Source organism: Akebia trifoliata, chromosome 2 (assembly GCF_017979445.1).
Source record: "Akebia trifoliata isolate Shusen 1 chromosome 2, ASM1797944v1, whole genome shotgun sequence".
NCBI classification, from domain to species: domain Eukaryota; kingdom Viridiplantae; phylum Streptophyta; class Magnoliopsida; order Ranunculales; family Lardizabalaceae; genus Akebia; species Akebia trifoliata.
In genome coordinates this window covers 4,098,580-4,115,215 of record NC_141376.1, presented here as the reverse complement: position 1 = coordinate 4,115,215, position 16,636 = coordinate 4,098,580, and the positions used below count along the sequence as shown (strand labels likewise).

At 33.7% G+C, this 16,636-nt stretch overlaps 2 protein-coding genes across 2 annotated transcripts; both read left to right on the top strand.

Annotated features, from left to right (window-relative positions):
* Positions 1-169: 169 nt before the first annotated feature.
* Positions 170-3,142, top strand: LOC147408906 (NmrA-like negative transcriptional regulator family protein). Its single transcript, XM_086423540.1, has 5 exons — positions 170-503; positions 606-740; positions 2,109-2,346; positions 2,438-2,641; positions 2,908-3,142. Exons 1-5 carry the CDS (start codon positions 312-314, stop codon positions 3,069-3,071), a joined length of 933 nt encoding a protein of 310 aa, XP_086279666.1. The 5' UTR covers positions 170-311; the 3' UTR covers positions 3,072-3,142.
* Positions 3,143-10,496: 7,354 nt separating this feature from the next.
* Positions 10,497-13,232, top strand: LOC147408905 (phenylcoumaran benzylic ether reductase Betv6-like). Its single transcript, XM_086423527.1, has 5 exons — positions 10,497-10,754; positions 10,870-11,004; positions 12,118-12,355; positions 12,577-12,780; positions 12,871-13,232. The coding sequence occupies exons 1-5, from the start codon at positions 10,578-10,580 to the stop codon at positions 13,035-13,037; spliced, it is 921 nt and encodes a 306-aa protein (XP_086279653.1). The 5' UTR covers positions 10,497-10,577; the 3' UTR covers positions 13,038-13,232.
* Positions 13,233-16,636: the final 3,404 nt, after the last annotated feature.

Sequence of the window (16,636 nt, the reverse complement as noted above, 5' to 3'; positions counted from 1 at the left end):
TTTTTGTTTTTATATTTACTATTTCAACAATTATAGTTTAATATGTTTTTGAAATTATACTTTCTTTATAAGTTAAATTTTTTTAATTGAATTTGATGATAGTATTTTAAAGAAGGAGGTGTACGTGTGTATATAAATATTCTCAAGTTATTTACACGTTCTTGAGACGCTCCCGACTTGAGGGCATTTTGAGATTAAACGCTCCCGCTCCCGCTCCCGCTTTGGCACCCGCTCTGCGCTCTGTTGACTCCATGTATAATATGATATATCAGAAGCGTTGAAGAAGCACATAAGAACAACAAATTGGGAGTATGGCAATGGAAATGGAAAAGAGCAGAATCTTGATAATAGGAGTGACGGGAAATTTAGGGCATCACCTCGCAAACGCGAGCCTCGAATCAGGTCACCCCACATATGCTCTTGTAAGAGATTCTTCGTTCTCTAATCCTGAAAAGTCGCTAAAAGTTCAAACCCTCGTCAATGCGGGAGCTAAGTTACTCAAGGTCTCCTCCATCTTTATCTTCTACTTTTTAATTAATCGTGAAGATTTATTGAAAATTAATTTCTTTGCTCGAATTTAAATTCTATGGTTTATCTGATTCTAGGGTTCACTAGAAGATCAATTGAGCCTCATTGAAGCAATTGAACAAGTAGATGTAGTAATTTGTGCAATTTCATCAAAACAAGTGTTCGATCAGAAGCTCCTCATTAAAGCTATCAAACAAGCTGGATGCATTAAGGTAAATTACTCTAATTAAGTATCAATACACTCTGCTAGTCTCATTGGAAGGTTAAATACATCTTCAATTGAGGTAATATTGTTCTTTTAATGATAATTTATAGAGGTTACAAATGCTTAATGTTCAAAACGATTCTAGAGGATTTAAGTCCCGATCACTTGTTTGATAATGAGTTTAGTAAGAATAATGCTGATCCAAGAAAGAATCATTTGACATATATGTTGTTGGCAAGTAACAAAACATGATTGAGAGTGGGTGCTTGATCCCCATCCTTTTCATCGTGAAGTGAATTTAGTAATCCACTTACATACTTGAAAAAGATTAATGTCATTAAAATCGAAATGAGTTGAATCTTGTAAAGCAAATGATTTTTTGGTCCTTCTTTGACCATCACCAAGTGAGCATTTTTTTTTTAGAGATTGCCAGGACTGTCTTCAAATCTCTATATTTACTATTTAAAGAGAGATGCTTCTGTATCGAATTCCAACTGGTCTTCAAAAATGAAGATTTCATCTCTATATCACTGTTCACATCTTCAAATATTGAGTGGAGAAAAAAAATTTAAGCCAAATCTCTATCACTATTTCCCTTTTTTAAATATCTATTATATCCCATTTTTTCGATAAATACCAGTTTTGACCTTTTATCATGGAACATATTTTAAAGACCATTTTTGTCCCCTACCTATTATATTCTCCTTTTATTTTTGTGAGTGAGTGAATAGTATTTTAGAGAAGGAATAGTGATTTGAAGATGGGGCTGGTTCATGGGTTTTAAACTCGGTATTTTGTCTCGTCTCGTTCAGCTCCGATACCGAGTCATCTCGGACGAGTTTTCCAATACGTTTGAGACGTCTCGTGAGACAAATCAATAAATTGAACTGTGACTCATAAATCTTGGTCAAAAAATGATTTTATGAGTTGGTCTCATTCAGCTCTGATACCGAGTTAACTCGGGCGATACGTCTCGGTCTTGGATGAGTTTAAAAACCGGGCTGGTTGGAGAGTGATTCGCAGTCTTCAATATGAAACCGGGAAGAAACTGACAATGACGATTATAACTAACTAAGGAAATAATCAGTAGTAATATGTATGTGTATATTCCATAGGAGCTTCAAATAAATATTCATGAAATTATTCCACAAACTAATTCACTGGAATTTGTTTTCTTGCTTAGCTCTCTCTTTTTCTCTTTTTCTCTTTTTCTCTTTTTCTTTTTTTCTTTTTTTTCTTTTTATTTTTTTAAGTTATTTGAATTTCATGGCCTTAGGAAGAGACAATTAAGGGTGGAAAAAGAAGAAAATTTCCAGTTGAGTGAGACTAATTCCTTTTGCCAAAGAAAGTTACTTGGAAATTTGAATCAATGCAGAGGTTCATTCCATCCGAATTCGGATTAGATCCAGATAAGGTTCAGATATCTGGCCTTGATTACAACTTCTATTCTAGGAAAGCTGAAATCCGACGTATTATAGAAGCTGAAGGCATCCCTCACACCTATATCTCTTGCAACTTCTTCACAAGCTATTTACTTCCATCACTTGTTCAGCCAGGCTTAAAGGCCCCTCCTCGGGACCAAGTCAGGATTTTTGGAGATGGAAATACTGAAGGTCTGTTTATTGAATCAACTCCTTGTTTTTTTTTATTGAAATAGATACATCATTTTTCCAAATGACTTTTAGTTGGGAACATTCTTGGCAGCTGTTTTTGTGAAGGAAAGTGACGTTGCTACCTTCACTATTAGTACCGTGGATGACCCTAGAACATTGAATGAGGTCTTGTACCTGAGGCCACCTGGGAATGTTTACTCCATGAATGAATTGGTGGATATTTGGGAGACGAAGATTGGGAAGAAACTTGATAGGGTTTACATACCAGAAGAGCAGGTCCTAAAGACCATTCAAGGTAAATCATGGTAACAAAGTGTCATATATATATGATTGATGTGATAGCCTTATGTGGGATTATATTCCGAAGCCACCCATACTAGCTTCTGAATATGTCACCATAAAGATTTCTCGAACACAAGAAAAATAGACCGAAAATGGACTCTAAAGAACTATATTTTTGGATACGCCACTCCTCTTATCGGTTTATTCTAATTCTCCTTCTAGAGTTGTATGTTTTTTATTACTGATACAATATTAGCATCTGTACTTATTTCATTGCAGAAACTCCATACCCAGACAACATGGAAATGATCTTTATATATTCTGCTTTCATAAAGGGAGATCAAACTTATTTCGATATCGAGTCCTCTGGCAAGGATGGCTTGAAGCTTTACCCACATGTGAAATATACTACAATCAGTGATTATTTAGACACTCGTGTCTAAGATTATCTACTGCAAATCCCAATTCTGTTCTAGTTAAGATAATTTTAACACCAAGTTTTCAGTTCCTTTTCTTTCCTCATGTTTTACTTATCGCAACACTATTTGCAAGTATGAAAAAATAAATGTAATGAAGGTAACACAGACAAGAAAGCAGTTTAATTAATATTTGGAAGTAGAATTCTCAGGCTCTTGTAGAGTAGACCAAGGGACTTACTTTGGCCCTTACCTGACGGGTGCCTTAACTGTCTTCTTTGCTCAGACAGACAATCTTATCTTTAGGGGTTCAAGTAGAAATGATTCTTTGAGGTTTTCAGCAGTTGACATGAAATTCGCATACAACGTGCCCCCACTTATTTGATGAATAGAAATGTAATTTTTATCGAGTTGTCTCGATCTTGTTGCTAGCTCATGGTTTCACAGGGTATAGATGGAAAACAGCACAGTTGGCTACCTTGGAAGTTCCATGATCCCTTTACCAATGCCACATGGCACATTGCTTAGTAGACCTGTAGATTAAAATTCGGCCTGATTGGGGAGGGTTGATCCAACATTTTTTCATCACGAGCTTGGAATACATAGATAGACAAGTTCATGAGGCCCATGACTAAAATAAAATACAAGAGCATGTGAAAAGAGGAGAGAAAGGCGATGTAGAGTTCAATGTTGGATACCATATCTGGCTTATCACCTTCTTGAACAACCTGATTTCTGTTTTCACAATGGAATTGGATCCTTTTCGCAGGCTATTGTAAAGTTAATCAATCTCGTAAGCCAAAGAGATCAATTGATTCCCTCCCTTCTCAATAATAAAAATACCATCAAATCTCAATTAACAAGCTGTAAATTCAAATTTTATTTATTTTCCTTATCTTTGAGTGCCACATATCTTTCATCAGATATTACTCACATGTAGGACTAATGGAATATATTTTACGCAATCACAAACACGCCATTAATTTATAGAATATGAGACACCTATCACCACATCAATTAATAAATGATTCACATTGACTATCTTGCCAGGGTCATGTAGTCTCCGTGAGTTTGGCAACCTTGGCTCCAGGTCTGTGAAATGAGAATCTCAACTTTTATTATTACCAGTCAACTTTAAATTGTACAATGGAAAATGGGGGATGAAGATACATTTTCAAAAGTTGTTCGCTAAGTCGGCCCCTCTTAAAGTCTTGTATCAGTCACATTCACATTTAATACAAATATGTTGTTTTCATGAAATAAAAAATACCAGCATTTTTTTCTCTAGACTCCAAACACTTATTTTTTGGTGTACCATCACATATTATTCAAAAATAATTTTTAATAAATATAAAAATACAAACTTTTAATATTTTAATTTTATCTGAATTCTAAACAAAATTTTGAATGATAAATCGAAATTCACTTCTTTCCCCCCACATATTTTTACACGTGCCTAATTATTTACTGAGGTCAAGGTTGCATAAACTTCACTCCACTCACTAGCCCTGTCTTTGGCATCCCTTTGTAGTAGTTGTAGTTAAGTAATGATTTCAGGCATGGCCTGCTCGAATAGTTTGTCCGCCATGACTGACCATGATACAGTCTAATCTGCGATGTGTATTAAGGACAAGAATGGGATATTTTAGAAATTTTCATTTATGATCAAAACCTTTTTATTTTTTAAACGAGACGGACAAGGTGATTCGTAGTTAACAAGAAAGTGCGTTCTATGAGATTTGAACTAACTTAGGTAAGTTGACACATTCAAAAATATGATCAAACCTTAATTGATTTTACTTACATGAGATTCCTCCTCATTAGGGAACTCTTTAACCCATCCAAGGATTGACCCTGGCCATGTTAGGGCATGAAAAACCTTGCAGCCAATCATGCCATATATGTCGAAAGGAAGGTAGCATGCGGGGCACTCCATGATCGATAGTGCACATGGTCACCATCATTGTTAGCATTCATCCACCAAAAGCAGAAGTAGGACTTAGTCATCACTTTCTCTCATATAATTATTAGTTGAAAGATATAAAAAAATGTCCACTTCTGCTGGTTTCCTTCTTTTTCACTTAATTTACGTACCAAACCTTTTTATCTCTTAAATTTGATGTAAGGCAATGGATCTTTGAAGAGTATAATTAACCTGAGGAATGAGGATAAGTGGATAACTCACTTGACAAGGCAGAGCATTTGTCATACACCGACATTTTTTATGCCCTTTTGACCTATTGCAAATTACTTAAATGTTCTTTCACCTTCAATCTTCATGCTTTTTCATTTTTCATGGTAAATTATTTTTACAATAATGCTGAAGCGACCTCAGTCTGGAGCCTCATATTGCATTTTGTGGCGTGCAAGTGTATGGGAACCATAAATGCTTTTCATCGAGATAATAGTGAAAAAGCATCTATAATTCCTATCCACTTTCACATTAAGAAGAGTGATATGAGGTTCCAGCTTGAGGTCACTCTAGCACGACTCTTATTTTTAACTAATTCAAACTTGGTCTTCAACCCGTTGTTTATTCTAAAGAGTGTATATCAAAGAAATTAAAAGAGATAAGCATGAGTACTTTTGGTAAAATTGAAGAAAAGATACAAATGAAGGTTATTCTTGAAAAAAAAAAATATAATGAGGGGAGGGGGGATATCATCTTTACTCTTTTTTAATGTATATTCAACTTCCTATTCTACACCATGGAAAACCATAAAGTTAATTCTCAACATAGAAATTCTTGTGGGAAGAAACATTAAAGATCATTATGTATATCTTAAACAAGGATTGTCCGACGAAAATAAGAATCTACAATCAATAATAATAATAAAAAATTGGATCTTACGATCATTTCTAAATATTTTATAAATTGGTTAACTTCTAATTTTTAACATTTCTGAGTAATTGAAAGTAGATAACAATTTGAATGGGACAGAATGAACATACATTTCATTTAGTAACTAATTCCTCTTCAAAAAACATTTTTCAATTTAGACCATTTGGAGGTGTCAAATTAAGTTGAGGAGGTTTGTAAAAATAATTATTTTTTAGGTAAGTTGGACTTTAACCCAAAATCTCAATATTGGTTTTGCAATATGTCAAATAAAGTGAAGTGTGGGTCCAAACCCTTGGTTTGTGGAATGTTTATACATATTTAAGTTCAAAATCCTTTAAGATCGCTTTCACCTCTATTGACCTCTAATTCTTGTTTGCCTAGCCAAACAAAATTTATTTTAATCACTTGACCTCTTAGTTTTTTCAGATAGTGTCATAATGTAATTTTTTTTAAAAATCAAAATATGCTTAATATGTGCAATTATATGATCACCACCAACACCTTATTTCAAAAATCTTGACTCAATTTATGACTTCATGAAAATTCATTTCCATTGAGATTGAGAGATTGAGATTATAATTTTCATTTCCAATTATATTTCCCCAAGTTTTTGTCACATTTTGACTTTTGAGACATGCCCATTTGTTCAAAACCCATTTTCCAGAAAATGCCAAAATTCTAGACAACCATGAAATCTTGGGAGGGTGTCCGTACTTTGATACGATGGGCCTAAGGCCTATGGCCTATCACATAACTCATTAAATAAGTAAGGTATTATTAATACAAGATTTCATGAAGACGATGAACCTGAGTAAGTGGTAGCACTTCGGCATCAAGTGGTTTGCTCCTCCTATGATTTCAAGTTCAACTCATACCGGTTGCTAATATCAATGATCACAAACCACAGGGTTAAAAGTCATGTTTAGCAAGTCTTATTCAGGGAGGAGGGAGTAGTTGGTGCATGCAAAGTAGCCCAAATACCCTTCTTAACAAAACAAAAAAAGTTTTTTCATAATGAAGGAGGGAAAAGTCCAGCTAGGTTGGTTGCCCATCCCTATTGTATTTGATTGTTTGGTGAGATAATTTGTTGAGGAATTTACACGCTTGTCGTGTTCTTTCATTTCTAGAAAGATGCTTTACTATTTTGATTCACCTACTCCCACCCCACATCACATCCCTAACCAAAATAAATAAATAAATAAATAAGAGTCTAACTAACCTTACTAAGATAGTAAGGAAAAGAGATCTTACTAAGCCTTATCCACTGTCAAAAAGGCCTTGGGATTTATTAAAAAAAATCCTCGAGATTTATAACAAATCTCAAGATTTTGTTTTATGCATCTCGAGGTCTAAAGTAAGGCATTTTTCCTCACTATCGTAGTAAAGAAATGATTTCTCAACAATATATATATATATTCAAGGTCCCGCAAAAGAATTATCTCATATCATGGCACATTCGAATTGTTTAGAGAAAGCGAAACAAGAGTGGGGAAATACATCAAAGCAATAACACACGAAATTATGTGGTTCAACAAATTATCTATGTCTACTAAGGTTGATTGAGAAGAGGGAGATTAATTCACTGTAAATGATAAAGATTACAATATCTCAATCCTCTACAAATCTCTCGGTCATTACAAACTTTATAAAGCAATTAGAAAAAATAATAATAATAAAATTCTCATATGAAATCTTAAGGTAGAAAATACATATACACACCCAATACTTTTCATCTCTAATTAGAAAAAAGTCGACTTTAATTTTGCCTTTTAAAATCCAAGCCGAAACAAGGATGTTAGACATATCACAACGTAAACTCATGCACAAATTCAAATCGAAACTAAAATGATAAAGAAAGAACACTGCGTAGTACGCAAACGAGAAGTGAAGTTGGATGGCTAACTAACTCCTATGAGTACAAAAACTTCATTACTAAATTAGGAAAATTAAGTAAAGGACTGTGTGGGAGGTTTTTTTTTAAAATCTAAATAGTCCCTAAGTTTTGAACGGTATCTTAATACTGCATTTAGTAAATTTTTCTTTTCTTAGCAATGAATTTCATCTCTGTTGTAATGTATTTGAAATACTCGAACTACCATTTTTCTCATCTTTTTCAGATAATTAGATTTTCCAATGACAATTACGATCATTTCCAACGATTTTTTTATTGTGAGTGACGAATGAAAAATGATATAATCATAATTTTTTAATATATATTTGAGGATTTATTTAAAAAAATGAAGAACAAAGAAAAGATTCTAAATTTGTTGATTATTACAATGTAAATATTTATTCGCAAATATGCATTTTAGGTATTTCAAGGAGATTCACCCAATATTGAAGTCAGAAAAAAAAAATGAAAGAAATGAAAAATCTAGTCACATTTACATTGTTGAGTTCACCATTTTAATTGTCTTGTTCTACACTTTAATTGTCTAATTCACCATTTAGTGTCGAACTCACCGCCTTTTATTGACTAGTTCAATATTTGTAATGTCGAATTTGTTGATTTTTTTCATGAAAATATTGTCTAACTCTATTGCTCATCAATAATATAACCAACATCATCAAGTTTGATAATATTAATATTTTGAGTTTGATGATAATTATTGATGAATTCAATGTTTTTAACTCATGGTTAATTACTATCAAGTTTGACAATATCTTCATAAAAGATTGTCAAACTCGACAATAAAAAATGGTGAGCTACACGATAAAAAAGTTAAACTAGAAAATAAAAAGTGAGTTTGACAATAAAAACATTGAACTAGACAATAAAAGTAGTGAAATCGACATTGTAAATGTGATCTAGATTTTCATTTTTTTTTTTTCGTTTTTCGACTTCGATTCTAGATAAATCTCCTTGAAATACCCAAAAGGCATATTTGCGAATAACAAATTACGATATATATTATTAAAAAAATTAGAATCTCAATTTCGTTCTTGATTTTTAAAAAAAATTATTGAAATAAAAAAATATATACATCTAAATATTCAAAATTATGAGTGTAGAGGTGAAATCAAGTTTACCTCAAGTTACTCTATTTTACTATTATGAGAAAGTGCTTCCTGCTCCTTTGTGATAGCGCCGGTGTGGTACTTTCCAATAATCCCTCAACAATCAAGATAAAGTTACAAAAGGGATTGATTGTATAGGTAATAGCACGATTGAAGGAAAATCCAAAAGAAAAATATCTCCCTCGCTCTTGATTCTCCCTCCTATATATAGGATTCACGAAAGAATAGGGTTTCCTCTTTGGCATCTATGAATCAAGGATTCAATCATCGGAGATCCCTTAACCAAATTAGAATTGTCCTCATAGCGTCCCTAGATCCTTGGGATTCTCCTAGAATCTCGAAGCCTAATACGCACAAGAAAAGATATGTGCACTCATACTAACTTATTTTGTCCTGGCAACATGATAGATGTCCATCTCTGGCCTACCATTCTATTAAGTAGATCTAGATTACTGGTCTGATCTGGGTACCACTTGCCTCTAGCAATTGCTTCCCTATTCTCTAGCTCATCCTCTTATCAGGATACGTGTAGGACCCTAATAGAATATTGATTTTTCCCTCTACAATGAGTATATCTTCTTCATTTATCAAACACGATAAAAAAAAAAATATTATCATAATCGTTGTTGAAAAATCTAATTATGTGAAAAAGATAATAAAAAGGGTTCAAGACTGTTAAGAAAAAGAAAAAAAAGTTTACTAAATAGACTATTAAGAAATTGTTCAAAACTTTAGACTCCGAGAAATAAAAATAAAAATAAAAAAACCATCTCCCACAGGGTCTCCTAAGTAATTTTTCCTAATAAATTTGTTAAGGTTGGTGAGCTTCAATAATTGAGTTGTGTCGTTCATGTCAAAAGTTTTTCAAAGAATAGGCATCCTAGGTATCCAATGAGGTGTCCCATTCCTAACGAAGGTCAGGTGACACCTCATTTTAGGCCACATGATATTTTTCGTGTCCCACCGACCATATGATTATGTAGTGGTGAACCTACATACTGAAAATCATAGTGTTTGATAATTTGTATCCACTAGATTAATTCTCTTAAAAAATAATTTTAATGATTAGAAATCATTCTTAAGACAAAGCTATGATCAATGGATGCACTAGCACCAATTAAATTGATCTTTTGTGTGTAGGTGGCTTCACTAATTGATGGATTACAAATCCATACGGTCAAGAAATAGCTATGTAGCATACAATGGGGTGCCAAATGACCTTAGTTAGGAACGGACACGTGACTGTGACTGGATCCCTACTCTTTGAAAAAGTCATTGGGCTACCCAATTCCATAAAATCCGAACATGGACAGATTCATGAACCATATGAAATTACGGCCACATACATTTCTAAATAGGAAAGTTTTCGCTATAATAATCAACCGTTAAAGAGATATACGTGTCAACACACTTACTAATTTTGAGGATGAATATCTTTTCACCTCAGCCGTTTGTTTGATACGCGATTATAAACCACGCTGGGAAAAAGACTTAATTGCCCTTCTAAGCTTGGATTCTAAAATAGAAAGTGAAGGGGATATAATCGTAAATTCACAACTCCTTTTTTCTTATAAATGCACCCGACGCCTTTACCAAATTGGAAACCTTTCTGCTTCGTTTGAACGCTCTCAACTGAAGGGAAAAATTGAATTGTTTCTGATTTTCTCTCTAAAATGGCGAGTAAGGTTTTGATAATTGGAGGGACTGGGTACATTGGAAAATTCATCGTAGAAGCGAGCGCGAAATCTGGACATCCAACGTTTGTTTTGGTGAGAGAAACCACAGTTTCTGATCCTGTGAAGGGGAAACTTGTCGAGAATTTCAAGAAATCTGGAGTTACTTTGGTCCATGTATGTGTCTTTCTCCATCTTTTTCTTTTTAATCTCTTATGTAATATTTGTTGTTTATTTAGGGTTTGGAAGATTTATTTTGATGGAGTAAGATGTTTTGGTTTTATATACGCAGGGAGATATTTACGATCACGAGAGTTTGGTGAAGGCAATTAAGTTGGTTGATGTGGTGATCTCAACTGTCGGTCATGGACAGTTAGCAGATCAAGTCAAGATCATTGCTGCCATTAAAGAAGCTGGAAATGTTAAGGTACTAAAGATCATTCCAAAACTCCTCATATTCTGTTTTTCTCACCTCTCAATTTTATTTATTTATTTATATGATTTTTTTTTCGTTGAATGATTTGTGCTAATCCCTAGTAGGATATTACTGAGTTTTAGGAAATCTGTGTTTTTTTTTTTCTCTTATTGACTCCGAAAGGAAAAAAACTTGACATAAATGGTAGATTGTGTCACACAATATTTAATAATATTTTCTTAGAATATTAGAAAGTATAAAATTAAAAAATAATAATGTATAATTTATTCATTTTTGTTCTTTTTTCTCTCTTTGCAGTTTCTAAGTTTGCTGCTGGTGACTTGCATATAAAAATGATTGAGTTTTATTTTTACTATTATAATGAGAGAAGGCGGAGTAGAAAGCAAAGTCATCAAAGTCTCCGACTTATTGAAAAAAAGTTCACTAATTTAATCACGACTTTTTTCATTAATACGTGACTTTTATGAAATTCACGATTAAATCACAAATAATACGTAAAAGAATGAGGATGCAAATGAGGATGACATTGATTTAATGTTTTTGATGTGTATCAACATGGGAACTCTTGATTTATCATTTTAGTTTAACATGAAATTTGATGATTTAATATGAAAACACCTGCTAGTAGGAACAATTTGGGAATAAGTCAACAAGGGAAAAATTCAGTAAAATCGGGAAATATCAGAAAAAACCTAATTGGGTTCATTTGGGTCAAAAACCTAGAAAATTGCAATCTCACGTCTCACATCCCCAGATCACATTGGTTAGTTTTTGAAAGAGTCGTGATAATATGACGCACCCCCTCTGACACACGTCCCCATAACAGAACCGTAGATCATGTGCCTACGGATACACAAGTAAAAGAATTATTGTTATGTCTATCCCGAGGCAAATGATCTATGGTTCTGTGATAGGGGTGTGGGGGAATTAGAAAATCATTACACTTCTCGAAATAACAAAAATATCCATGTAATCTAATCACCCTTTAATTAATATTTAAATTACAAATAAGCCCTTTAGATGAATGTGCGTTTTCACACGCCACCTTCTAGTACTAGATAATGGTAATAATAATTAATCTTATTATCAATTTTTTGTTTTCAGAAATTCTTCCCTTCGGAGTTCGGAAATGATGTGGATCGTACCCATGCTGTTGACCCCGCAAAGAGTGCATTTGCAACCAAGGCTCAAATCCGCCGAGCTGTGGAGAATGCAGGAATTCCCCACACTTATGTCTCCTCCAACTACTTTGCGGGATATTTTCTCCCTACATTGGCACAACCAGGAGCTACAGCTGCTCCCAGAGACAAAGTCATCATCCCGGGTGATGGAAATGTCAAGGGTAACTAACACAGCCTCTTCACTTTCCCTTTCTTCTAAAATCTTAGTTGCTAAAATATGCAAAACTATATAGCATTGATTTTGCCAGAACGACGATCCTATCTTAATTGAAAATCAAGGATTTGAAATTGCATATATATTGTTTCTTTAACTCCTCAAGAGTGTATATCTTTTCATGCTTTGTGTTTGAATTGTTTTTTATAATCTCTTGTTGTCTCTCAGCTGTTTTCAATAAGGAAGATGACATTGGCGCATACACCATCAAAGCTGTGGATGATCAAAGAACCTTGAACAAGATCCTCTACATCAGACCCCCACAAAACACTCTCTCCTTTAATGATCTCGTCTCTCTATGGGAAAAGAAGATTGGCAAAACCCTCGAAAAGGTTTACATTCCAGAGGAACAAGCTCTGAAAGACATTTCAGGTTAGTAAGAACTTAGCTCAGTAGTAAAAAATCTTCCCTGAAATTTCATTTTCCTGATATTTGTTATGTTATTTTCTATTGTTTGTGCAGAGGCTCCGTTTCCATTGAAAGTTTTGTTGTCAATCAATCACGCGGTTTTTGTGAAGGGAGACCAAACCAACTTTGAGATTGAACCTTCATTTGGAGTTGAAGCTTCTGAACTTTATCCTGATGTGAAGTACACAACTGTGGATGAATACCTTGATCAGTTTGCCTGAGATAATGATCATGTATACCTATGGAAATAAAGAGTCTATTTAGGCCGTGTTGGAGATATTTGAATGGGATTGGTTTGCTTATTTTCTCATATGCATTAGTGATGCCTGCATGTGTAAAGTCCTATATCTATCCTACAGTTTATGAGCCTAACATTTTGAAATATATCGGCAAATATGGATCGATATTTCAATTGATGTCTGTGTTGTTTTATCTTGGAATATTTTTGTATGTTATTTTGTTTCTTGGAATTTTTGAAATATTTCGACAAAACATTCATATATAAAATGAAACACAACATTCCAAATCAGAAACCAAAAAGAGATGGCAAAAAAATCAGTGAAAACAATCCCTACACCTTGATGAATACTTACGATACATTGTGTTTTCATACTAATGGCATATCCCTTGATTGGTGTTTTCTAAGAGAATCAAATAACCTGTCTTTTAACATCTTCAACCTCTGGTAAAAAACTTTTGAATTTTTTTTCCCCAAAATCTGTTTTATGCAACTTCTAGGATAAAAGTTTTACTTTCACCTTTAAACCCTCCTCCAACCTTCTAACCTTGATAAAAAGTGTAAGGTAATGGGATTAAAAAAGGACTTGTAGATCAATGTGCAAAAGTCTAATATATTTGGGAAAAAATAATTTTAAGAGTTATTTTATTACTTAAAATTTAATAAAATATTTATTACAAAAATATTTTTTTTAATAAATATTTCTGAAATTTCTAATGATTTGGGTCACTTCATTCCATAACTGCAAATGCTTTAAAAAAAATTATTGAAACATTCTTTAAAAATGATATTTTAAAAATAAATTACTCACAAGAAAATTAATTCGGGATTTCGCAAAATCTCACACTAATCAATCACATGAACCCACGTGTTGAGGTACCCCAAAATGAAAAACCTATTGACACTAGATTTTGTCCGATTGGTCAACCTGGACTTTAGGAAATCTTATATTGACTTTTCTGTGAGTAAAAAATCTTTGACAGCTATTTTATCCAATTCAAAGCCAGGCCCTTGCTAGGATTTGGGTATGTCATTTGCAAGGAGGGAACAACTCACGGTCTTCAAACATACGGCTGAGATATCAGTTATAACATAGGTTGCCTTGAAATAAGTTCAAATTTCATTGAACGATGTTTCGCTCATAGAGACAGAATTCTCCGATTTGTCAAGATATTCATAAAATTTGAACAAGGGATTAACTAATTAAATCTATGAATCTACGAATTAATTAGTGATTTATCAATTAATTGTTCAATACGATAACATTTTCACTTTTTAGTTTTTACCCCCATTTTCTTTAACATTTAAAAGTTAAGACTTAAGAACAAGGCAGGATATTTTGGGAGATTGAAGTTGATAGATTTAGATAAGTAACCAAAAGAAAATATCACTTGTCATTCCTTCAACATTTAAATGTCAAATGTCAAGAGTAAGGAAAAGATTTTTAGGGAGACTGAAGTTGATAGGTTTAGATGAGAAACGTCAATTGTCATTCCTCAAAGGTGTAGTTATCCATTTTTACCCTCAAAGTTTTATCTTCTTCATCATTTAAATGAAATTATTAGTTTAGATAAGAAAATCTGAAATCAATTTGGACACCCACCAAATAAATCGTATCCTAACTTTATCAATAAGAAGACACCCTATAGTGATCCCTGTGGTAGTGGGTCAGCCTTTGGTCCAACGAGCTTTGCCCGACCCAAAGACCAATCTTATCTAACATGACTAATCTCCAGACCGCACGCACCATCTCACTCTGTCACATGAAATCATTAAATAATTATTTTTTAGTAAATGGACATATAAAGATTCAAAGTCACGACTTAGGGTGCACACCCAATCGCTTCTTATTATCTCAGTTAACTATTGGTGGGCTCAGCTTCGCTTTTGGTGGAGGGCATCACCCATCAGTTGATGAACGATGCTTACGTTTTTTAAGACATATGAGTAATGCTTACGTAATACTGACATATGTCCTTTGTATTAAACGCTGATGTCATTGTGACATAAAAATTTAGTACATAATTATGGCACAAGAATGTAGTAATATTGTAATTTGTTTGAACTTCGATGGGTGGATAATTTGAAGATAGAATAATGCTGAAGTAACATTGTGACAGAGACATCATGGGCAGGGGTGGAGCCAGGATTTTCTTTTAATGGGGGCAAACTTATAATTAAGTGGATAGGAAGGGCGTAAAAATTTGAGGGAGATGAGGGAGTGAGGGCAATAGGGTCAAACGGGTAATCTCGAATTTAAGCATAAATTCAACGATATCTAAAATGCCCAAAAAAGTTGAGTGGGGGCAATTGCCCCCAATGTCTCGTTACTAGCTCTGCCCCTGATCATAGGGGACATTGGTGTGCACAGAACCATAGATGCTTTCGTCGAGACCTCACTTGTATCTTGATGAAAAGCTTCTATAGTTCTAGCACATATCCACATAAGCCGATGTCCCCCACTATACTACTCCAGCACAATTCTTTGAGATATGTATGGGCCTGTAAAGTGCTAAGTCGCTTGGATGTCAACGGGTTGGGCTGGGCCACCGAACAATGCTGTGAAGCCCAAAATCAACCCAATAAACAAAGGTACCCAAGTACACTACCCAAACCTGATCGATGAACGGCCTACCCGGCCCATCACTGCCCTGAGTGTTTTACCTACACAATTATCATTTATTATCTTTTAAGAAAGAAAAATACATTTATAATTTAGAATTGATAATCTATACGAAAGTAAACCTATCTTAATTAATTAAATCATTCATTGAAAAAGAAACCCATAGCTTATCACTCATTCCATGCCCCCTATAATTTAGTTAGCATTTCCTCCCGTTATTGCCATATGACTTGATTGGTAACACAAAGGTCACAACTCTACTGATACTCTAATTAGCTACAATCACATAGTTCTAATCTATTTCTTACAAATAAACACTTAAAACAATTAAAATTTCTACTACTTTGAAGGTTTATGATGAATTTTGAAAAAAAAAATTCCATTGTTACAATATTGTTATCTTCTAGTTGCAATAGTCATTAGTATATCACTACAATCATTGTTTTTAAGGATCAATAGATGTTTAAGGATGAATAATAATCAAAATATGGTTGATGGAGTGAGATTCTTCATGGAGAGCAGACTCGCAACATTTTGTGAGTAATTAGGGAGTGGGATTGGAGAACGATTTACTCTCAAAGCGCCAAAGTGAGATTCATATCAATCGATCTGTCATAACTCACAAGTTTACTAAGTATTAGAGAGGACTTCTACATTTTTACAAATTTTCATTTCTGATTTTATATTTTGTAGTCTTTTAATTTCATTTATCCAACTCAACATTCTCATCTATCATCAACTTAAATACTTCTTATAGGTTGTAATCAGCCTGTGTTGAGCATGCCTAGACCATTTTAGTCGACTTTCACATAGTTTATCAACTATTTGAAACTACTCTTGCATTTTTCCTAATATGTTCGTCTCTAATTTTATCTTTTCTAGTCTTTCCCCTCATCCATCTCCCATCTAACCTATGCTCAATTTATTAACATGAAACTTCTTGACTGTCCTATGTTTAA